At 38.1% G+C, this 24,378-nt stretch overlaps 1 protein-coding gene across 8 annotated transcripts in view; it reads left to right on the top strand.

Moving 5' to 3' along the window:
• The window catches only part of PDE1C (phosphodiesterase 1C), a 490,416-nt gene that overhangs the window by 226,514 nt on the left and 239,524 nt on the right, over positions 1 to 24,378 (top strand). The window contains exon 3 of one of the 8 annotated variants that reach the window (XM_025464561.3): positions 5,363 to 5,549. The exons of the other annotated variants lie outside the window; for them this stretch is intronic. Within the exon in view, the coding sequence (XP_025320346.1) occupies positions 5,503 to 5,549 (47 nt within the window). The 5' untranslated portion in view covers positions 5,363 to 5,502. The remainder of the gene's footprint in view (positions 1 to 5,362; positions 5,550 to 24,378) is intronic. 8 annotated transcript variants of the gene reach the window in all.

The following is a 24,378-nucleotide window of genomic DNA, read 5'->3' as shown; positions in this document are numbered from 1 at the left end:
GTCAGATTTCACAATTGACCAGGTACATTATAGCTGAAACATGGGGCTGCTTTTGCTATTTCCACAGCAGCAGCTGGCGTATGTGGCTGTCATAGGCCAGAACTGCCCTCTGCTAATGTACTTATACACTAGAACAGATACGGACTGATCCCATTGGAATTTTGAGCTACTGGGACTTCAGAGATAGAAACTCTCATGCATGGCTTTTCTGGCTTTTGACAACTTGTTCAGGAGAGAAGCATTATGGTGTTTGTTTCCCCAGGGAAAATGAGAACTTCCTTGGAGTGTTGAGCTTAGAGGCCCATCATTATACAAGCCACTGACAATAAACACAACAAAATATTATTTATTTCATTCTCATACTTTAAAATCCATACCTGAGGTATCGATTTCAAAACAAGCAAATAAACTAGGGTGAGGAGAAATTAAAATGGATTTGAAATGATAATGTCAGGTGATGATAAACATAATAGCTATGATGATACATGATAATATTCAATGTTTTCCTGGCACTGGGCTAAGTGCTTTCCACACTTATTTTACTTAATTTTTACTATAACCTCTGATGTAGGTGCTTTTGTTCTTCCTATTTTATGGGTGAAAAAAAAACAGTCTTAGAGAACAGGAGCAACTTCCCCAAGGTCAGAAGATAGTAGGACTTGGTTTCAGTTGAGGCCAGTTTGGCGCGTAAGTCCCTGTCCCTTTGACTCTGGGGCTATGAGATATGGTGACAAGGTGGGATTATAACCGTGCTGGCACTACAATTCATCATCAGAGCGGATGGCAGTCATTCTGATGTGGGTGCTTTGGGCATTTGCTTAAATTTCTCTGTTTAGTTTCCCTGTGCATTTGAAGCTGAGCGTGACTGGGGGCTACCATGAAGATACCTGGGGGAGAAAAGGAAAATAATCTTTGTAGAGAATGAAGACCTTAATGAAAGCCATGCCAAGGGAAAGGATCTCCAGATTGCTCAGCCTTTCTTGTGTTGCTAAGGGGAGTCCACATGCCAGACTGGCATCTCTGTCCGAGGCACAAATCTGTGCTGGCACAGATTGGCACTTCTTCCTTTTTGTGAGATCTGTGATGAGATGTGACTTGAGATTGAGCCACAGTTGGGGGCTGGAGGGAGTATCTAGAAGTTCCAGTCCCATCTGTGGGGCCACAAGAGGACTTGATTTCTCTTTCTGCTTTTAGAAGCTCATTGAGGAAACCAGTTCTCTCCCCAAGATTCCTCCCTTTTCTTTCTAGCAAGAGGCTGATTTCCAGGTGCTCTAAATCAGCTAGTGGTTTTCCTGCTTACTGTGACCCACAATAAGAAACAATTTTATACTGTGATTCAGTGTGTGCTTACACACACTCACACCCCCACCCACTCACAACTGAAATAAAAGTTCATCTTACTATTAGTAATTAAGTCTCGTATTTCATATTCTATTCTATTTTATTAACATGGTAAACTGATTTTATTATCCCCTGATGGGAAACAACTTCTAATTTGAAAATTATTGGTGTTGATTAGTGGGTACTAAAAATAAGAGCATAAACTGTATCCTTTTGTGGATACATTCGAGTGTCCAGGTCCAGCCTAAATGCATTAATAAATCCAAGTGCCGTGTTTTTTTTTTTTTCTGGGGATAATTTAACATCCGTCCAGGAGTCTTTGAGTTTTCTGCTAACCGAAATTAGAAGCAAGTTGTTTGAACCTCTCTCAGATCTGTGGGTCAAACCAAGAGAAGTGTCCCACAGAGAAAGGACATAGAATTTCACCGTGAAGGCCCTAGGCCCTTGGCCTTTGCCTGCCTACATGGTGCAAGGTGAAAGCACAAAGTAATGGGAGTAGACTGTGTCTTGGGTGAATCACTTCTTGCCCTAATAAGTGCCTGAGAATCTGCATTCTTTGGGAATTCACAGTAGGTAACACTAGTGATGGAAAGCAAGGGTTTTTTTGTTTTGTTTTGTTTTTTATTTTTCCTTTCCAAAGTACCAACTGGAGGAAGGATATTTATTCTCTTGATAACAAAGGGAATTGGGCTTCTCAGTGCACAGGGCAGCATGAAATGCAAATGTTTTCCATATTCCATATGTGTGCTTCACCCTGCCTTCCAGACTGTGAGTTCATTAAAACTACTGAATGAATTCCAGAGTGAGGAAGATGAAGCTATCGTTTACTATATTTCATGGTTTGCTTCTCCCTTTTCTTTAAGCTCCTTCATCTGTGCGTGAGTCACAAAGAGACAGCAGATTCACCCCAGAGCATCCTGCATCTTTTTTTTTTATATAAAGATTTTATTTATTTATTCATGACAGAGAGAGAGAGAGAGAGAGAAGCAGAGACACAGGCAGAGGGAGAAGCAGGCTCCACGCTGGGAGCCTGATGCGAGACCCGATCCCAGGACCCCAGGACTGTGCCCCGGGCCAAAGGCAGGCGCCAAACCGCTGAGCCACCCAGGGATCCCCGAGTATGCTGCATCTTCGGACAGCTTTGGGAAATGACGTTTGATTCTGCTGGGCTGCGGTCAAGAGAGAATTCACCCCTCCTCTCTTGCCTCCCCATGCTTGTGGATTCAGTTCTCAGTTCACCATGGGAAGGTGTTAGCCTTGTCCTTTGAATTCAGTTGAAGATAAGTTTTGAGAAGTCACCTTCTGAATTAATTGTGTTGGTAATAGAGTTTGTATTTTCCAGTTCTCAGGCTAGTGTTCCCCCATCCGCATCCCTCTGCTCACTTGTTAGTTCTTGCATATACATGCTTTGCTGCTGCCTTAGTCCTGGGAACTCTATAAACAGTACTTCTGAAACCTTAATGTGATCACCTTAAACATGTTGTTGTTAAAATGCAAATTGTGATCCAGGAGGTGTGGGGTAGGGCCTGAGACTCTGCATGTCTCCTGGTCCTGGTCCCTGGCCCTCTTTTTTTTTTTTTTTTTTCCTGGCCCTTTGAATAATGAGGTTCCACAGACTGGTGTGTAGGTGGCTGAGAGGACACTGTGGATGTTAATTGTTTTCAGTACCCAGTGTGTGCCTAGGGGGTGGTAGATTTTAATCAAAATAAGAGAATCAGGAATCATTATTCCTTCTAAGATGGAGTTGGTCTGTACCATCCAGTCTGATCACTCTTCTCTCTGCATTCATCTTGTATTTTATGTGTGCCTTTTGGAAATCAAGGTCCTATTTCCTGTCCGGGTCTGTCTCTACACACCCTCAGCAGCATATGGATTCACTGAGACCGTGATTCTTGCCTTGGAATTGTGAGGACCAGGGTATGCCCAGATGGCAAAAGATGGGAAAATTCTCAAGGTGTGAGAGGGTCTTGATAGTGATACACTTGACTAGAAAGAAGCAGCCACGGCTTGTTGTGAAGTCCCTGCTGACCTGGAACACAACCAGACAGTGGAGTGACAGCAAGTAGTTTTGTTTTTGTTGTCAGAAAAGCTCCTTCAAAAAAAGCCTCCAAAACCCTCTCCCAAAAAACCCTGGATGCAGCCTCTTCTCTCCAGGATAGTACATGGCTCTTCTAAATAGTTGTGGCATCGTGGATTTCTGTAACACATGTGATTAAAACTTAGTGTAGTACCATGATCAGTTTAAGAGGAAGCATATCTGCTCCTTTGACATTGCTGTAGCTTTGGTCCTAGAAGGAAGGAATCCTAGGTGTGTCATCTTGTTCAGCCTCAGATGAAACAGCAAGCTCATTTGGTAAAGGGTTGTGCCCAAGGTCAGATAGCCTGCATCTAATCTCTTGACTTCTAAGAAAGTAGAAAACTTGTTTCACAACCTCTTGGTATTTCTCCATCAAGCAGTGCTGTTCTTGAATTACAGACCTATGGCTTCTGCTCTCCAGTGCCCTGTGACACTGGATAGAGTCTCCTTGCCCTGTTTCTTTCCATCCCACGCCTCCTGCATGCCCATGGACCCGCGTGGTTGGAATAGGACCCTGTTCTTCATATCAAATATCCACACCATGTCCTTGCCTTTGTTCCCTATGTCCTCCCAAGTCTGTTGATTCTATTTGTCTATCAAGGTTCTGGTCAAATACAACTTCTCTCTTGAATCTAAGATCACTAGCCTGAGTGTCAGAAGCCCCAAATGGTAGTCCTTACCCAAAATAAGCTACATAACATGGATAAGATCTTTGGACCTTTGGACCTCAGTTTCCTCATATGACAAAGGAACTGGACCTTGATAATCTGTGATTTCTTGATACTCCAATACCATATCTTTCTTTCTCAAGAGCAACCTTTCTCAGAATGTTGCCCTTGAGACACTGTGGAGAAGATGTTAGCTAGAGTTAGATTTTAGCTAGCTGAGTTAGATTTTAGCTAGCTGAGTTAGATTTTAGCTAGCTGAGTTAGATTTTCAGCTCTGCTATTAATCAGTGTGTGACTTTAAGTACATTACTTAATCTCTCTGGGTCTCATTTTTTCATTAGTAAAAGATAGGGTTGTTGGGAGGATTAAACGTATGGTAAAATTATCTAGCACATATTAAACACTGTCAGGATACATTAGAAAAAGGTAAAATTTAATTCATTCAGATATAAAATGAATATGTTTTAAAGATTTTTAAAAATTCATTATTAATGAAGGAACTGGTAAGATGTTACAACCAGTTCAAATGGCCATCCAAAGAATAGGCAAATGTATAGATTAGAAATGTTGCCAATGGAGGACAGAATGTTTCCCACAGTGCAAGAGGGAAGTTGATCCCCACCGGACAGAATGTAATTTGCATGTCTATAGACAAGAATTATTTTGTATTATTATCAGTTATCTACAATTTACAAAGTTGTCAAATGGCTCAAAGGCTATAGGAGCTGTGCGTCTCATGGTGAGGACAGAAGCAGGAGAGACAAATCACTTGGTCACCATTAAAGATTTGCTTCAGTGGAATATATCACGGCTCACCCTCCTTTGGGCAGAATGGTCTCATGGCTGAGTACAGCATCAGCAGGATGGAGAGGTCCTCTTAGAGGGGGAGAAGAGGTCCATGTATTAGCAAATGACAATAATATCTACTGTACTTTGTATTTATTTTATAAATTCTTTTCTTTTTAAAATTTGTTTATTTGAGAGAAAGAGAGAGAGAGAAAGAGCATGCCCAAGTAGGGGGAAGCACAGAGGGAGAAGCAGATTCCCTGCTGAGCAGGAGCCGACATGGGGCTGGATTCCAGCACCTCGGGATAATGACCTGAGCCAAAGGCAGATGCTTAACTGACTGAGCCACCCAGATGCCCCTATTTTATAAATTTTTAATCAGGTTTATCATAAAGTAAGTCAAAGACAAAGAGGAGCTGTGAATCACAGTTGCAATCCTGCATCAAGCTCAGCATCCAGTTAATTTCTCCATTTTATGTTTATTTCACAGTATCACCAAGACCTGATTCATACACAAGTAGAAGCATACTGATGTGTTCAGTTTTACAAGAGAAGATTTGCAGAGATGTGAATTTTTAAAAAATAAGCAATTCAAAGGAACTACTTCTCTGTATTCAGGGATATATCCCGATGTTCAGATATCTACACAGATACGGTGGGAGAAGCTTTATTCTTAGGTGAGCACAAATGCCTAAGTGTGAGTGTGGTTGGCTTCAATATATTAAATTTTTATTTGGGATAAATGCATTTGAGAGTGTGCCTTGTTATTTTAAAATTCTATTTTTCTATACACATAAATTATGAATATATTTGCCCAAGAAAAAATTGAAACATTACTGAGAAGGCCAGTCTCCTTTGACTTTCCCTCTGACCCTTTACCTATCCTGATTCCAGGTTCCTCCTGAGTTATTATAACTATTATCAGTAAGGGGGCATATGTATTTTATATAATATGTATTTTTCTGCAACTTGGTTTTCCATGCAATCGTATCTTGGAAAATATTTAAAGATTTTATTTATTTTAGAGACAGAGAGAGAGACCACGTGCAAGTGGGGAAAGGAGCAGAGGGAGAGGGAGAGAATCTCAGGCAGACACCCCACTGAACACAGAGCCCAACATGGGTTCAGTCTCATGAACCTGAGATTATGACCTGAGCCCAAACCAAGAGTTGGATGCTTAACTGACTGAGCCACCCAGATGTCCCCATATCTTGGAAATTTTTATGTGTCAGCTCCTAAAAATTTATCTCTTTAAAAAATTAATAATATGGCTAAATCATAATTAGTCTGCTTGCCTAATGATAGGCATTTGGTTGTTTCCAGTTCTTTGGTATAAGTTATGCTGCAATGAAATAAGGCCCATCATAGTGTTTATTAAGGAACAGTCTTTAAAATGCATAATTGCAATGGCTAAAGTCTGTGCTTTCTTAGTTTTTCAGACGTATTGGTGTATATAATTAATGTTCATCAGTTTGAAAATCCCTTTTATAACATTTACACAATTAACAAGCCATTACTTATTTGTGTAAAAGTCATTAAATGTGAAAATCTTGCTTTTAAACTCTTGATTCTTTGAGTTTATTTCTATGAAATGCTGTGATATCTGCCACTCACCCCACTGGTCTCTCCTCCATTCCTTCTTTCCTCTCCTCCCACTCTTCACTACACCTCTCTCTTCCTTTTTTTTGCAGGCTCCTAGTTAGAATAGCATTGCACATATTATTTCTTCATTTATTCTGTTTCTATAAAATCTGTAGGTCATTGTTAAAACAGAACTATGTACAGCATTATTTTGAATCATAAAGATCAACTTGGGATGAGAAATCCTTTGCTTTTCCAAACGGGTTGGGAAGGATATGAACTGGAAATAAAATTGCCAACAACAACAATAAAACTGAGATTGAGCTGGTTTTCACATTGGTACATATCTTAAACTTGTTTTTTTTTTTTTTTTATTGATTTGCATAGTTTGAAGGGATGACCTAAGTAAGTGCTCTTACTACTTACTCTGCTGAACTTTATGTTTTAAAGATTTATTTACTTGAGAGAGATAGGCAGAACTTCTCATAGCAAGAATAATAAAATGATGAAGAGATTTAATAAATGCATTTGAATGAATAAATAAATATTTGAGAAGGGGGAAGCATGGGACCTTTTAGATTTACACTGAAAGTTCAAAACCTGTGCTATCAAATATGGTAACCACTAGGCACAAGCCGCTATTGAGCTCTTGAAATGTGGCAACCACTGCTGTGTGTAGAAATGATAAACATTGGGATACCTTAAACAAATAGTTAAATAAACTGTTAATATTTATTTTATCTTTTTATGTTTCAAATGCAGCTACTAGAGAATTTTAAATGCCACGTGTGACTCAGTAAATTTCTATTGCATAGCAATGGAAACCAGGAGGAACCAGGAGGAAGGCTGTGCCTAGCCAGCTTTGTTTTTGCATTCCCCTCTTGGGTAAAGACATACTTAAGTTCTGATCCTACCCTTGGTCCCTAAAGGTGATTAGGTTGAAATCCCAAGAGGACTTGCCTGTGCTTTTTTTCTGATTGGTTTTGAAGATTTAATACGGTTTCAGTGTAAGACTTATTATATCAGATTTTTACTGCTCTGAAAACATGAAGTGAAGAATTGGAGGAAATGGTAATCACTACATTAGCCTAACAGATAAAAACAATTTCTTTTTAAGTTTTTCTGCAGTAGATTATAATGCAGCTCATAACAGTGAGACTCATCTTGGTAGAGATTTAGAGTTGTGATTTTTGATTCATAAAAATTCCTTACTTTAGCCTCTTTACCATTTTTGATAGGCTTCTCTGCCTTTGCAAAGAAAATTGAGGCAGTTACATTCATTTGTGGGATATTTGGAGGCTTATCTTTTCCCATATTGGTAAAGACAGCATTTCTTTGGAATGTTGTGACTTGGTATCTATTCAAACACACACACACACACGCGCGTGCGCGCTACCACTACCACTCATTTTGCATGTCAGAATTTCTGGTTTGACTTTTGTCAGTCTCTGAAGATTTTTTTTTAATCAATAACTTTATTTTTTAGTTTTACCTTCACTGGAAAACTGAGTGCAAAGTACAGAGAATTCCCATATACCCTTGCCCCTACACACCCACTGCCTTCCCTGCTGTCACCTTGATGAATCTACACTGACATATAAATATCACCCGAAATCCATAGTTTATATTAGGGTTCACTTCTGGCTGTACTTTCTATGGGTTTGGACAATGCATAATGACAGCTATCCATCATTATGGTATCATGAGGAATAATTTCATTGCCCTAAAAATCCTCTGTGTTCCATCTATGCCTCCCTCCCCCAACCTCTAGCAGCCACTGATCTTTTTACTGTTTCCATAGTGCCATCTTTTCCATAGTGTCAGATGGGTTGGAATCATAAACTGTATAGCCTTCTCAGATTGACTTCTTTCCCTTAGTAACATGCATTTAAGATTCCTTCATGTGTTTTCATAACTTGATAGCTGACTTCTTTTAGCACTGAATAATGTTCCATCATCTGGATGTACCACAGTTTATTTTTCCATTTACCTACTAAAAGACATCTTGTTGCTTCCAAAACATCTGTGTGCAGGTTTTTCTGTGAACATAAGTTTTCAGTTCATTAGGGTAAATACCCAGGAACATGGTTGCCAAATTGTAAGGCAAGAATATGTTTAGTTTTGTAAGAAACTTCGAAACCATCTTCCACAGTGGACATACCATCTTGCATTATCATTAGCAAGGAATGAGAGTTCCTGTGGCTCTACATCCTTGCCAGCATTTGGTTTTGTCAGTGTTTTCGATTTTGGCCGTTCCAGGAGATGTGTGGTGGTGATGATTGCTGTAGTATGTCTAGATCAGTGATTGAGTTGGAATTCCCTTGTCTCAGCAGAATACTGCTCTTAGAGGACTGAGGTATGTTGTTGATGTTCTGAGATGGACAGCAAGTCTCTTATGTGGTGGCTCTCGAAGGATAAGAGTTGATGGCAGACCAGATGGGGCACCAATATTTCATCTAACACTGCAAGCTTTGGCCAGCTCTGCTCTGTGGGTGATTATAAGTATAGCACGGGCTATGCACTTGGCAAGGGAAAAAGTGGGAATGCTCAGTTTGAGTTGGAGGCAGCCTTTGTTCCATTTGGTGCTGGATTCATTCTAACCATGATTTCTGAATTACATTGGGGGGAGTGTGTGTGTGTGTGTGTGTGTACACACACGAGTGCTTGTGTGCATGTGGGGGGATATTGGTTACTTTAACACGTAGGTTTTGTTCTCTGAGAGCAGCTTGTGTAACCAGCTGTCAGATGGAGGGGCCTCATTAGCAGAGCAAATTCCCGGGAAGGCATTAGAAGGAAACAGAAGCTGCCAGAACTTGATTGGCCTGAAAAGACACAGCTAGGTAAGTGTTCTGATCCTCCTCTTTAAGATAGAAAAGAGAATATGCTCCCTCTTGAACAGAGAGCAGTGGAGTCAGGCCTGTACCCTGACTGTGTGACCTTTGGCTGTAAGTATAGATTGGGAACTGCATCTATAACATGGGTGCTGAATAAGTAATTGTGGATAAGCCAGTCTGAGTCAGCCAATAGTTGACCTTAACTGTCCTCTCCCTGTTGTAGTGAAATCCCACCCATGGCAGACCTACCTCATGGCAGGTTTCTACCTTGTTTCTGACGCTGTTAGAATTGGCTCACCCAGCACCGCTATTCCAACTCTCCCTGGCACTGCCCTTCTGCCTTCTGGTTTCCTGCCCTACCTTGGAAGCCCCAGCCAGCCCTGCTGGGATCAGCTCCTCGTGTTCTGAGTGGTAGCAGGCAGCTGTTTCAGTGATGTCTTCAAGCCGTGAATACATACATGCTTCTAATTACCATCTTCATGCCCCATTGCCCATTGGTTTCTGCTGACTCTCATTCTCCCCATCATTGTTTCCTACCTCCACCTCCTCTCCACCTCCTCTCCACCCCCGCCTGGACCCTGGCCGCGGCTTTCAGGCTGTCCTTGTGCCTGACCTCTCTCTTATACTGTCTTTTTGGTGTCTGGCATCAAATGAATGTAAATAGGTAGGCACATTTGGAGATGGGAAAAAGGTTTCTGAAAAGATGGTGACTTTATATGAAGAGGACTCTTTGCATGGCCTGCTCAGCTGTTCTGTCTAAACCTCCTGGACAGATTCCCTCATTGGGCTGGTACTTGAAGACATCTCTTTTCTAGTGGTCTGTTTGCCATCTGTCCAGGTCATTACAATTCACTAAAAAGAGCAAAAGGTGGGGATTATGTTCACTGAGAGAAGTGAAATTGCAATTACCTTGGGAAGGAGACCACAACAGAGAGCTTGAGTGTTAAGTGTTCAGAGCAGGGATCTTGTTAAAGTGCTACATTTCAGCCCCATGGCTGAACCGTGTAAGGGGATTCTGTGCTTCTGAGAGCTTACAGAACTGTCTCTTAATGGTTTGGTGATTAAACTTAGGCCTCCTTAAAACAGATGCAACTAGATAAAATGAGCTCTGATTTTATGCTTAATCTTTGCTGTCTCTGATGGTTGTTGAAGGAGGAAGAAATAATTTTTTCAAGAAGTAAGGTCATGCAATAAGAGTAAGGAGAGAAGAATAAAATGTTAGAGAATTTTTTTTTCCTTTTTGCTAATTGGAAAAAAATTAATACACTTGACCTTTGAGCAATATGGAGGTTAAAGGCACTGACCCACCTCATGCAGTCAAAAATCTGCAAATGACTTTTGATTCCGGTAAAAAAAAAAGTAATTAATAGCCTACTGTTGACTAGAAGCCTACTGATAACAAAATCAATCAATATATATTTTGTATATGTATTATACACTGTATTCTTACAATAAAATAAGCTAGAGAAAAGAAAATGTTATTAAAATCATAATGAAGGAATAACACATTTACAGAATTGTACTGTATCTATAAAAAAAATCCATATATAAGTGGACCTGTGCAGTTTAAACTCAGGTTGTTCAAGGGTCCACTATATTTGAGTCTCACACTCTTACTAAATACTACATATGCTTCTTTATTTTGCACAATCTTATTAAGTTGGTGTATATGTCCCCATTGTATAAACGTATATTGAAAGCTTGAGACAACTTAGTAACTAGTTCCCCAAATCAAGTTTTCAGCAATTTAAAAAAATTTTTAAAAATATTTTATTTATTTACTTATTTGAGAGAGAGAGAGAGCGCACAAGCAGGAGAGGGGGCAGAGGGAGAAACAGACTCCCTGCTGAGCAGGGAGTCCCACTCAGGATTTGACCCCAAAACTCTGGCATCCCAGAACCCTGGGATCATGACCTGAACCAAAGGCAGACATTTAACTGACTTGAGTCACCCAGGTGCCACTCATCAATTTGGGATCTACTAGGGATGTTATATATCTTCCTCCCTTCTCCTCTCATCCATATTTTCTTCAAAAAATATATATATGTCATAGTTTATTCTGCACTCAGTATTGATATCTCGGTAGAGATAACCTTGTGACACATATTGATATATATCAATCATGTATTTTAAGAACTTTTAATGTTTTTTTATAAATTTTTATTTATTTATGATAGTCACAGAGAGAGAGAGAGAGGCAGAGACACAGGCAGAGGGAGAAGCAGGCTCCATGCACTGGAAGCCTGACGTGGGATTTGATCCCGGATCTCCAGGATCGCGCCCTGGGCCAAAGGCAGGCGCTAAACCGCTGTGCCACCCAGGGATCCCAAGAACTTTTAATGTTTAAATAATGATAAATTCATAGGCTAATGTGCAGGGAAAGTCCTGTGTATCTATCATCTAGTCTTTCCTAGTGACTTACATGACTTCAGTATGATCTCTAGACCAAGAAGTTAACATTAGTACAATCCATAGAGTTTATTCAGATTTTTATCAGTTATGCATAAGGCTCATTTGCATGTCATGGTATGGCTATACCGCTGTTTGACAGTTCACTTAATAAAAGATAGCTTGGGTAGTTTTTGATTTGGAGTTATTACCAATAAGGCTGTTATGAACGTTTGTGTGCAAATGCCTGCATGAAAAAGAAGTTAAGTTCTTCTGATGTATGTTTAAAAATTCATGTGTGCTTAAGCATGAAAAAAACTCATCATGTTGTGTGGGAAGCTTGATGGCCATAGAGTGAAAACTCAATTAGAACTTGATAATTGGGAACACCTGGGTTGCTCAGCGGTTGAGCGGCTGCCTTTGGCCCAGGGCGTGATCCCGGAGTTTTGGGATCGAGTCCCACGTGGGGCTCCCTGCATGGAGCCTGCTTCTCCCTCTGCCTGTTTCTACCTCTCTCTCTTGATCTCTCTCTCTCTCTGTGTCTCTCATGAATAAATAAAATCTTTTTAAAAAAAGAACTTAATAATCGTAGCTGTGGTTACTTTTCAGCAAGTATAATCTTTAACAAACATCATGGGTCAGAAGAGATTTCAACCATTGCAAGCCGTATGTTGAAGCTTTCACTAACCGCACTGGCTTTTATACTGATTTGTTTTATCCATTTTATTCTAGAGTTAACATTTCTGCCAGGACGGACCAGTTATATGGCAGTATGTTCTATTTTTTAGTTTTTTTTTTTTACAAATAGAAATAACTCAGCCATAAAAGCCAGCAGGAGTGTAATTTATTGGCAAATTGGTTTGGCCAGTCTTTAATGTGTATATGTATTAAATGGTGGGGAGTAAATAGGCAAGGGGAAGAGTAAGAACAAAGCCTTTTTTGGTTTGCTTTTAAGTGTTAAAAAATATCAGAAATAAAAAGAAAGGCAGGAAAAGCAAACTCAACACTGGATTATAGTGCTGGTAATAGAAAAATAAGAATCTATTTCATATTGATTTCCCATATCTTTGGGATTAAAATAAAATGACATGCAAACACTATGAAATACATACAGTTCTCTCATTCATTTTTTTTTGTTGTTGTTGTTGTTCAAGGAGATCCAATTTAATGGAAGAAGGCTTTCCAACAATATTCTTTACAAAGTGATAAAGATGTAATTTGCAACTGACATCTGCAGATGGATAGCAGAAACCATATTCACGTTCTTCTTTTATCTTAAAGTGCCAGGCCGAAGCTAATTCATTTATTCATTTACTTTTTCATGTAAATGATCTCCTAATACTTCTGCTGTATTATGATATGCCTGGCTACTGAAGTGGCCCCCTCCCATACTGCCTGCCCCCTTTTTCCCCTTGATTTCTCATATTCATGACTTCTTGGAATTACATTTGTGCCCTATGGCCACTTGACTGAAATCTACCTCTTCTTCAAGGCCCACTTCCAATGCCCCCTCTATTGACTTGCTCCTGACTTCTCCTAGCTAGAACTTATGTAACTTTCTTCTGATTTTTCTCAACATTTTATCTGTAGCCCTTTAATCTTTTCTACTTTGTATTGTGGTTATCATGTGCATGTCACATCTTTGCCACTCTGTTGTTAATTTCCTGAGTGCTGAGTTCCTGTTGGATCTTTCTTAGTATTTATTTGTTCTCTTCTCCCCTCCCTTTCCTTTCTTCCTTCCTCTGTCTTCTGCCTTTTCTTCCATGTCTTCCACTGTTCATTTTATTTTCTTTCTCTCATTGGTATTCATTAAATATGTGCTGACCACCTGCTATATGTCAGACACTGTAATAAGGGTTTTGGATAGAGAGTATAAAAACACATATTAGGTTCCTGGGGATAGCTTGATCATATATTTAAGTGAAACATTAGGAATGAAAAAAAATCTCTGATTATTAGATTGAGAGACTAAGAACATCCTAAGGGAAAATGTATTGAATATTCCTCTTCAGAATTTTAAAGTAAAGTATTTTTTTCCCCGAGAGAGAAGCGTGTAATACAGTTTTCCTTAATGGCAGTAGACTGAATAGGACCCATTTCATTCCTACAGTCCAGGATTTTGTGAAGTTAAGAAAAATTATGTTCTTAAGTTTTGTTGATAGACATCAAGTGGATGTCAGCTGATGATATAACTGAAAATGTCAAATAAGACATGACTGAAATTCAAATTATGTGTTAAAATAACTTCAATTGGTGCACAGAATGCTTCAGCCAAGCATTCTGGAAGCTCTGAAAATGTAAAAAAGACACACGGAAGTAGAGAATAAGTATTTGATTTGCTCATCACTTACCTGTGCGGGATCTAATTTGTATCTTGTCTCATGGCTGAGGTGCCTGATAAACAGAAAACAGGAATTGTGTCTTACAATTACACCATCCTCTAATTCTTGTCTGCCTTTCTCCCTTCTCAAAGAAAAAAAATTTTTGTGGAAGGAATGCAGTGCACTCAAAGCTGGGAACTTCCACTGAGCATAATTTGTTTAGAGAGTAGTCAGTACAGTAGGGATTTGTAGGGCAAATCTACAAAGCTGTCAAAAGTTTAGAGCCTTAGATTTTAAGTGAAGAATATAAGGAGCTGGAAGAAATCCATTTCCAAACAATAGAATCTCCAGGAAACCTTCCTTTCAATGCGGCGTGAGGAAGGCCTACGGAAGTATGAATGTGGGAGTATCAAGGACATGGACCAAGAAAGTAGAAAGTGAGGGCAGCCTTTAATGTCAGGCTTCATTTGGGATAAAATCAACAGTAACGGCCCCTGTAAAATTGATCAGAGTGTAAATTAGGAAAGAATCTAGAAGAATGTATTGAGTAGTTGTTTCCAAAGTTGTCTTCTATATCCTCTGTAGATGTTAGTTTTGCATTTTCCTCTTGTGTAGAGTTGGTTTCTAAATGGAGTAGAGCATTTGGCTGCAGAGAAGATGTTTGCCCCACCTGTGTCACAGCCATAATGGTTTAAACAGACTGAAGGTATAGAAATTACTGCAATGCAAAATATGGCTTTGGAATTTATATTACTGGTGGTCTTGATGAAAACAAATAGTATATGATCTGTATTTTGTCAGGAAGATTTTGATTTGCTCCCCAGAGCAAAATTTTAGATTTGTGTGGAATTTGTCTGACACAGACTGAACTCTTGGGCCTTGTTTGAATACACTTTATCCTTGTATGGATTGCCAGGATTTGAGGCTCTTGTGTGCTTTTCAGAAAATATAACTGCAATTTTACACTAAATGTCTTTACTTTGTAAAACCAAGAATCTGTGGGGTTTTTTTCTGTCTTGGTTTTAAAGTATCTGCAAATTTCTCTGCTTCAGATCTATGGGATTTGGCTTAAGTGCCCAATTTTGAGCAAAGGACCTATTAAAATTTTGGTATTTTGGAAGCCCTTATATCATATTCTGTGCTTCCTATTTCAGAAAAGCAAATTTAGAATTTATAAAATTAAATTACCCTTCTGTCAATAAAACTTAGGAACACAGTTTTCCTTAAATTTGTGGAATCTGGGATCTGGGAGTGAAATGAGTCCTAATCTACTGCCATTCAGGAAGACTCCATTTACATACCCGTCCCTCAGGAAAAAAAAAACAATTTACCTTCTTTTAAAATTTCAGATGTAATGAAGAGACTCAGAAATTCTAAGTGTGTTGGGAGATAAACTAACTACCTGGGAGCTGTTGGTGCTGTTGGCCAGCAGAACTGCTTCTCCCATTATCAGTGTTTGCTATAAGTGTATGAGCATATAGCAAAGTGATTATAAACTAATACTTGTATTGCCCTTTTGAAAAGCACCCTGTTGAGTGAGACCTGGGATCTGGCTCATGGATTAGAAGTTTCTTTTTACTGCTTCCTTTTAGAAAGTACAAACCTCAACAAACCATCTCCAACTGAATATACCTCAGTGAGGTCCCCTTTCTTGAGATAAAAGGATTTCTTCATATGCACATTGACCTACAGCCATTCTGAAGTACTTGCATTCCCCAAACGTTCCTGGGCCTGTTTTTACTTCTGTGTTTTTGATTTCTTCTCTTCCTTTAGAACTCACATGCTGGAAGCACTCTCTGCTAGGACTTGTCCATACTTCTTGAGTAGAAATGGGCTCTCCCTTTGGGTGTGGCCTTACTGGAGCCACTTGTTGCTGTGTCCTGATGTCACCTGTATGTTCTTTTTGTCCCCTGCCCAACTAGGCTTTGTCAGGGCAGGGGATTTGCTGGTGTCTTTTTTTCACACGACCCAGGATGGTCCTTGGCATATAGCCTTCCCTTGGAATTCTTGGGATAAAAGCTCACTGAGGGTGCACAAAGGGGCTAGGGTGTCTGGGGGCCAAGTTCTTCAGTGGTCAGACCCAAAGTGCCTGTGCTGACCAAGCTGACTACTAAGGGCAGAAGGGAGGTCCTTGGATGCTATAGGATGGACTGGGGCTCCTATGGCTTTGGAGTTAGTGTTCCCTGGGGTCTGCCCCCTACCCTCTTCATCCATTTTCTTCACAACTCAGCTTCTCCCAGAACTTCATCTAGTCTCTTCAGACTCATGATTCCAAAATCCATATCCCACCATCTCTTTTCCCTAAACTTCAGACCTATATATTCAAATTTTGTCTTCACTTAGAAGTTTCATAGGCAGCTTAATTTATGAAGTCCAAATGGAATATGTTTAATATCTTCCATTCCAAATTTGCTGCTCTTGCATGTTCCCTATTTTGGTAAATGGCACCATCATCCATCCAGTTGCCAAAGCTACAGCTGGGGGTTATCCTTTCTTCTTCTGGTTTCTCTGTGCCATATACAAAGTTGTGTCCCATCAATTTGTGAAATACCTCTTGGATCCAGCTGCCTTCCTTTGCCCACACCATCAGTAGCACAGTTTGGGCTGGCATGTCTTACTTGGCAACCCCCAAATTCAGATATTTGCTTCTTATTATATTTCCTTTGGGTCGTGTGTAGCTATCCTGAAGCCAGAGTAATTTTTCTAGAACACCAACCACTAATGTTATCATTTACGTTTTCTGTTTAATGGTTCTGCATTGTTTTCAAATTAATATCTGAACTCATTAACATGGTACACCTGGCTTTCCATGAAGACCCATACTTCCTTTTACCACTATAGTGCACACAGTCTTCTCTGACCATATTGTACATCCTTTACTTCCCCAATGAGTGAGCCTCCAGTCCCTTGTACGTGTTCCTTCTGCACAAATTGATTCCTTTTTCTCCAGCACTTTCACTTGCGAATTTATCCTCCAGTTCGCCATGCGATGTCACTGCTTCCATGATGCCTCCTTTTGCCAGCCTGCCACAAGCTGCCAAGTACCTTATACTTTGCCCGTCTTGCATTAATGTGACTTGTTATGTCATACTCACTCAATTGTAAACTTGATTAGGGTTTGGTCACCTTTGTGTTCCATTACCTAGTGCTATGCCTGGCTTAGCACAGGTGCTTTAATAAAGAGTTAAGGAGTGAGTCATGGGGGAGGAGTCAGCCATGGGTGAATATGAAAAGGAAGTGTCTGGAGCCTTAACAGATCAGTGGGAGATCTTTTTAAACTATGTTTTTTTGCTTCTCATAAACTACTGGCTCTTCCAAGGACATTCTTTGGAAGTCAAGCTCAGAGTTGCTAGGGAATTAGAAAAAAAAATTTAAAAATCTTTATTGAAATATAATTCAATACCAAAACATACACCCATTTAAAGGGTACAATCAATATATTTCATATATTCAGAATTGTGTGACCATTACCAAAATTTAAATTTAGAGCATTTTTGTTAGTTGAAAGGGAAACCCCATATCCATTTGTATTCATTCTTCATTCTTACCTTTCATTCTCCCTCAGCTCTAGGCAATCACTAATCTACTTTCTGCCTCTATATATTTGCCTATTCCTGACATTTCACATTAATGGAATCATATAGTATGTGGTCTTTTGTGTTTGGCCTCTTTCACTTAGCATGAAGTTTTTGAGATTCATCCATGTTGTAGCATGTATTAGTATTTTACTCCATTTTATTGCCAAATAATATTTTATTGTATGAATATACTAGATTCTCTGTTCATCAGCTTATTGACCTTTGGGTTGTTTCCACATTTTGGCTACTATGAATCATGCTGCTTTGAACAGTCCTATATAAGTTTTTGTGTGGATATATTCTTAGTGTTTTCATTTCTGCTGATTATATACCTATGTGTGGAATTGTTGAGTCATGTGGTAACTCTGTGTTTAACATTTTGAGGATTGCCTAAGAGTTTTCCAAAGCAGCTGTACCATATTAAATTTTCACTGGCAGTGAATGAGGGTTTCAATTTCTCAGCATTGTCAGCAACATTTGTTATTATCTGTCTTTTGGATTATTGCCATCCTAGTGGATGTGAAGTAGTAGCTCATTGTGGTTTTGATTTGTATTTCCTTAATGGATAATGATACTGAGTATCTTTTCATGTGCCTGTTGGCCATTTGTGTATTTTTTTTTTTTTTTTTGGAGAAATGTCTATTCAGATCTTTTGGCCATTTTTAAGTAAGTTATTTGTCTTGATTATTATGTTTTAAGAGTTTTTTTTATATGCTCTAGATAGTCTCATCAAATATATGATTTGGAAATATTTTCTCCCTTTCTGTATTTTGTACTTTGTTTTTTTGATGGTATTCTCTGAAGCACAAAGGCTTTTAACTTTGATGCAGTCCTGTTTATCAATTTTTTCGTTCGTCACTTGTATTTTTGGTGTCATGATTTAAGAAAATCTAAAGTCTAATCCAACTTTACAGATTTACTCATGTTTTTTCTAAGAGATTTATAGTTTTAACCCTTACAATTAGGTCTGTGATCCCTTTTGAGTTAATTTTTATGTATGATGGAAGGTAGCACTCGTCCTTCATTCTTTTGTGTGCAGATGTCCAGTTACCCCAGAACCATTTGTTGAGAAGACTTATTTTCTCACTGAATTTTCTTGGCACCTTTTCCCCTGTCAAGGTATTTTTATCTTAATTGTTTTCGGCAATCTATCGTATAAATAACACAAGTAGAAAATGATAATAATAATTAACATTACTGAGTTTTTACTAGGTGTCATGAACTGTTCTAGATCTACCATTTAGTACTCATAGTAATTCTGTAAGGTAGGCACTGTTGTTATCCCCATCTTACAGAAAGGAAGTGGAGCCATGGAAAGGTTAGTTTGAAAAAGGACACAGCTGGTAAAGGCTGGAACCAGGATTTGAACTCAGTCAAGCTGACTGTACAGCCTGTGTTCTTAACCATTATGCTTTGTCTGACTGTGTCTTGTTCACAGGAAATGTAAAAATATAGAATAAATTCTACTTTCCAGCGAACTACAGTCAGCATTTTCATATACACAGTCTTAAACTTTGTTCACTACAAAATAATGTTATAAGAATGGGATTAGACTACATATACATTCTTGAAGTGGTTTTATTTATTTTATTGATATATTGATATGGACTTTTCTTGTCCATAAATCTCCTTCTAAAGCATCATTCTAAATGTCTGCATAATATTATACCGTATGTCTGTGCAATCCACTCTTGTTGGACATTTAAGTTGCTTTTGTTTTTCATCTTATAGACACTGATGCATGCATTCTTTTCCTTATTCTTCTAGGTTTTACCCTAGGATAAGGAAAAAATCCTTTTAGTGGGAATTTGAGAAGTATGAAAAATCTGTAAAGCTTTTAATACATATGAAAGATTATTCACTAGGAAATTCCTATCTGTTTATCATTAATATTTTATATTTTGTATCTGATAGGTGATTTTGATCCTACATTGCTTTATTTTTTTTTTAATTTTTTAAAACTTTTATTTATTTATGATAGGCACACAGTGAGAGAGAGAGAGAGGCAGAGACACAGGCAGAGGGAGAAGCAGGCTCCATGCACCGGGAGCCCGACGTGGGATTTGATCCCGGGTCTCCCGGATCGCGCCCTGGGCCAAAGGCAGGTGCCAAACCGCTGCGCCACCCAGGGATCCCCTACATTGCTTTAGTACACATCTTTTTGATTATCAGATTGAATGTGTATCAACAATGATTATAATTTTTCTTTTGTGAATTACCAATTTGTATTTTGCCCATATTTCCATCTAAGAACTGTTTGTAGGCTAAAAAACGTATGAATCCTGTGTCCTTTGTTTTCTCTCCCTCTAGTTTATCATTGATTTTAAAATTTTTTCTTATGATTTCTTTCGATGTATAGAAAATTTAAAATTTTCAGTAGCAACATATACTAGCAAAACATGTATCAGCCTTTACCTTTATGGCATCTTTGTATTTAAAAATAAGACGTCAAAATGTTGTTGCCAGTACCTGGTTTCCATGAACTGAGAGAGGATATAAGAAATAAAAATAATTTTCCTATATTTCCCTGGCTTGTTTTATCTTAAATGTTGGTTATCTGTATTCCTTTAGCTTACAGAGAAATAAAGCGTCAGTTTAACCATTTGGCATTAAAAATGTTAGTGGTGAGACAGACTGTAGTGGAGAACTGGGGTCTCCTCTAAATTGTATTGTTTACAGCAATATCTTTTGCTACATAGTTTGTACTCATTTAAATTTGCTCCTAGCATTTAGATGTGATATCTTAAAATTCAAACAACTGGTTTGTATGAGGTAGTGTGGACTTCTCCAGAAACACTGGTTAGAAAAATCACAGACTATCCAATCATGAACTTCATTCAAGTGCCACCTCAATACAACATGGAGATTTGGGATTTTCTGCCTGAGTGAATTGGTTATTTCTCAAGCAGTGGAACAATTTCTGGCTTCCTAATCTGATTTGTTGAGATGATGATGGCCACCAGACTGATTTCACACAATTGATTTAGAAAATAGATATTCCTCCCATTTTTTAGAAAAGATTTTATTTATTTATTCATGAGAGACACAGAGAGAGGCAGAAACATAGGCAGAGGGAAAAGCAGGCTCCCTGTGGGGAGTCCGATGCCGGACTTGATCCCAGGATCCCGGGATCAAAACCTGAGCCATCCCCCCATTTTTAATCTGTTATTTCTGTATGTATGAAGTACATTTCTAATTTTGATTCCAGCTGCACTTCTGATGTAGTCTCTTCTGGAGGACTAGAAATGTACCTGCCTTAATTAGAAGCTAATACTAAGTACTTTTTTTTGCAATACCCTGTGCTGAACACTTTAAACCTCATTTAATCCTCACGAAAAATATTTTAGTTTTGCGCGTGTTTTGCATAACAGGAAACTGAGACTGAGTGAGATTAAGTAAGCTGTCCTAGATCAAAAAGCTGGGAAATAGTTCTACAGATTCAAACCCAGGTCTCATACGGTATGTAGGATTGTGCTATAACACATTGCTCAGGAAAGAAAAGGAGTTAGAGAACTTTATTGACTTTAAGCATAGTTGAAACCTTACCCAGGTAGAGATAAACCGCAGTACCTGTACATATTGGAAATCATTATTATTATAAGTATGTTTACATTTGTAAACACCTGCAAACTAGAGAGTCACCATTTATACTTTAGTTAAGCATCTGATTCCTCATTTTTTGGTCATTTGTTCGGTAATCTGTTTTGCCACCGCAAGTTCTAAATATACATGCTTTGAAAGCCAGGGTTTTAGCAGCACACATGTAATGGAGATTTCTATACAGAACTGCAGACCCTGTCTCTTTCTGTGAACTTGGAAAATACGTGCCAGGAATAAATGAGCACTTTCTAATCTCAGAGTTTGAAAAAAACTTTGATATATTTCTTAAAGATAGAGTAAAACAAAACTTCTTGAAGGTTTTTGCTCCTTAATAAACCAGATCTGTAGGCATTATAACAATGTCACTTTTTTCACAAACCATTGCTGTGAAGGTGTGATCCTTTGGGTCAAATTAAATCAGAAGGTTTTTTGTGTCATTGACTATATAGGTTTTAAATGTTTTTGAATTGTCTTCTTACTGACTTGATGCTTGATGCCTTTTGCATGTGACTTTTCCTCATTTTGTTTTCCAAAATCTCAGCAAAGTACTTGTGTATGTTGCCTTTTTACTAATTTTTACAGTGCTTAAGGATATTTTTCCATGCTGGGTCTTCCACTCATATATTATAAGGATGCTACCCAGGCCTGTCTCTTCTCTTTGCACAATCCCATAGGCCCATCCATGTGGTCTATGTGAAGGAACAGTAATTATTAATGCTTTTATTCTTGAGGGTCTAAACTGCACATATGTAAAAAGACCTTTAGGTTGAAAAATTTGAGAGATGTGTATGTGTGCACGTGTGTGTGCACATGTGTGTAAAATTCGCAATGTAGTTTTGCCAGCTGCAGTTGAGGAAGGATTGTATATGTATAAAAAAGCACTTTGCTGAGGCTGTGTAACTAAGTCCATTGTGTTAATAGCAGGGTAGATAGCAACTTATATTTGAAAATATGATTTTAAAGGATCAGAAAAACACACTTTGACTTTCTGCCAATGCCTTTTTTGATTTAGTAAAACTCATTTACATTAGCACTATCTGAAACACTGAATAAGAAAGTGGAGAACATTCAGCTTTCTAGGTTCTGAAAATATGGATTGTATGTCTTGTCTTTCAAGGTAGCCTTTATGGGAAGTTAAAAAGTAAGAATTAGGAACTTCATTATTGTTATTAATAATAGCTATAATTTATTGAGTATTTCCTATTTCCAGAGATGGAGTTATCAGTTGATATCCACGATAGCCTTGGGAAATAAGTGTTATGAATTACCATTTTGCAGTCAGAGAATGTGAGCCTCAGAGATAAACTTGACTGAGATGACAAAGCTAGAAAGAGAGAAAGCCAGGACTTGAAACAGAGGCCATCTGAATGGGAAATGAGTATTTTAGCATTAGCTTTATTGAGTATAAATCACACAGAATAAATTATACTTATTTGAACTGTACAATATGAGTTTTAACCCATACATATACTCATAAACCCATTACCATGTTCAAAATAAACACCCATGGCCTCCAAAACTTTGCTCATGATCATTTTAATGCTTCCCTCTAGCTCCATCTTGCCCTTCTCTCTCTAAATGTCCATTTCCAGTTATCTACCTTCTAGCACTGTAGATTATTTTGCATTTCCTAGAGTTTTATATATATGGATTCATACAGTATGTTCTCTTTTTAAACTAGCTTCTTTCACTTACTATCACTGTTTTTGGAGTCATCCATGTTGCATGTTATCAGTGCTTTATTCATTATATTGTACAATATTATTCCACTATGGATTAAATGCCACAGTATTTTTATTCATTCACTGTTGATGGGCATTTGAATTGCTTTCAGTTGGGGCTATTACAAATAAAATTGCTAAGAACATTATAGGCAAGTTTTTGTGTGGACCTAGACTTCCATTTTCACGGACTATATACCTAGAAGTGGAATGGCTAGATCACGTAGTAGCTACATGTTTAAAGTTTTAAGAAACTACCAAACTGTTTCCAAATGTGTGCCATTTTATATTCCTACCAGGAGAGTATGAGAGTTCCAGTTACTCCATATCCATGAAGCACTCAGTCTTTTTAATTGTAGCTGTTCTAATGATGAGCAGTGGTATCTCATTGTGGTTTTAGTTTATATTTCCATATCGTCTAATTATGTTGAACATTTTTTCATGTACTTATTTGCTATCTGTATATCTTCTTTGATAAAATATCTGTTAAAATTTGTTTCTCATTTTAAAGTTGTTTATTTATTATTGCATCTTGAAGGTCTTTGTATAATTTAGACACAAATTCTTTATCAGACATGTGATTTGAAAATATTTTCTTGTACTCTGTGGCTTACTCTTTGTGTTCTTAACACTGTCTCAATTTTGATGGAGTCCAGTTTATCAGTTGTTTTTATGATTGTAGATTTGTGAGTCTATTATAGGTTACATTATGTTACCCCCCCAGAAGATATTTCAGAGTCCTAACCCTTTGTATTTCAGAATTTCACTGTATTTATACCTATTTATACCTATAGAATCTTAATGAAGTAATTAAGATGAGGCCATTAGGGTGAGCTCTAATTCAATATGACTGCTATCCTTATAAAACAGGGACATTTGGATACAGAGACAGACCTATATGTAGATAAGATGATTTATAGAGACACAAGGTAAACATGGCCAAAGAAAGAGCCCTGGAACATCTTTCTCAGCTCTCAGAAGAAACCAACTTGCCAGCAGCTTGATCTGGGGGTTTCTAGCTTCCAAAATTGTGAGACAATAAATTTCTGTTAAGCCATTTGATTCATGGCACTTGCTTATGCCATAGCAAACTAATGCACAATGATTTTCTCCTATATTTTCTTTTAGAGGTTTTAGGATTTGTATTTAGGTCCATGGTTCAGTGTGTGCTGATTTTTATATGTGGTTGTAAGTATGAATTGAAGCTTAGATTTTTGTGTATGAAGGTCCAGTGGTTCCAGCTCCATTTGTTGAAAAGACTAGCCTTTCTTTGCTATGTTGCAATTACATTTTGTTGAGAATCAGTTTTCTATATATTTGTATGTCTATTTTAAGACTCTTGTTCCGTTCTCTTGCTCTATTTGTCTATCTTGATGCTGTGCCAAACTGTCTTTGTAATAAGCTATGAAATCAGGTTGCATTTCCAAAGTTTTAAAAATCCTTGCTCTTTTTCAAAGTTGCTTTTCTATTTTAGGACTTTTCC

This window comes from Canis lupus, chromosome 14 (genome assembly GCF_003254725.2).
Source record: "Canis lupus dingo isolate Sandy chromosome 14, ASM325472v2, whole genome shotgun sequence".
Classification (NCBI taxonomy): domain Eukaryota; kingdom Metazoa; phylum Chordata; class Mammalia; order Carnivora; family Canidae; genus Canis; species Canis lupus.
Note: the sequence above shows the minus strand (reverse complement) of the source record. Positions and strands in the feature narration are given on the sequence as shown.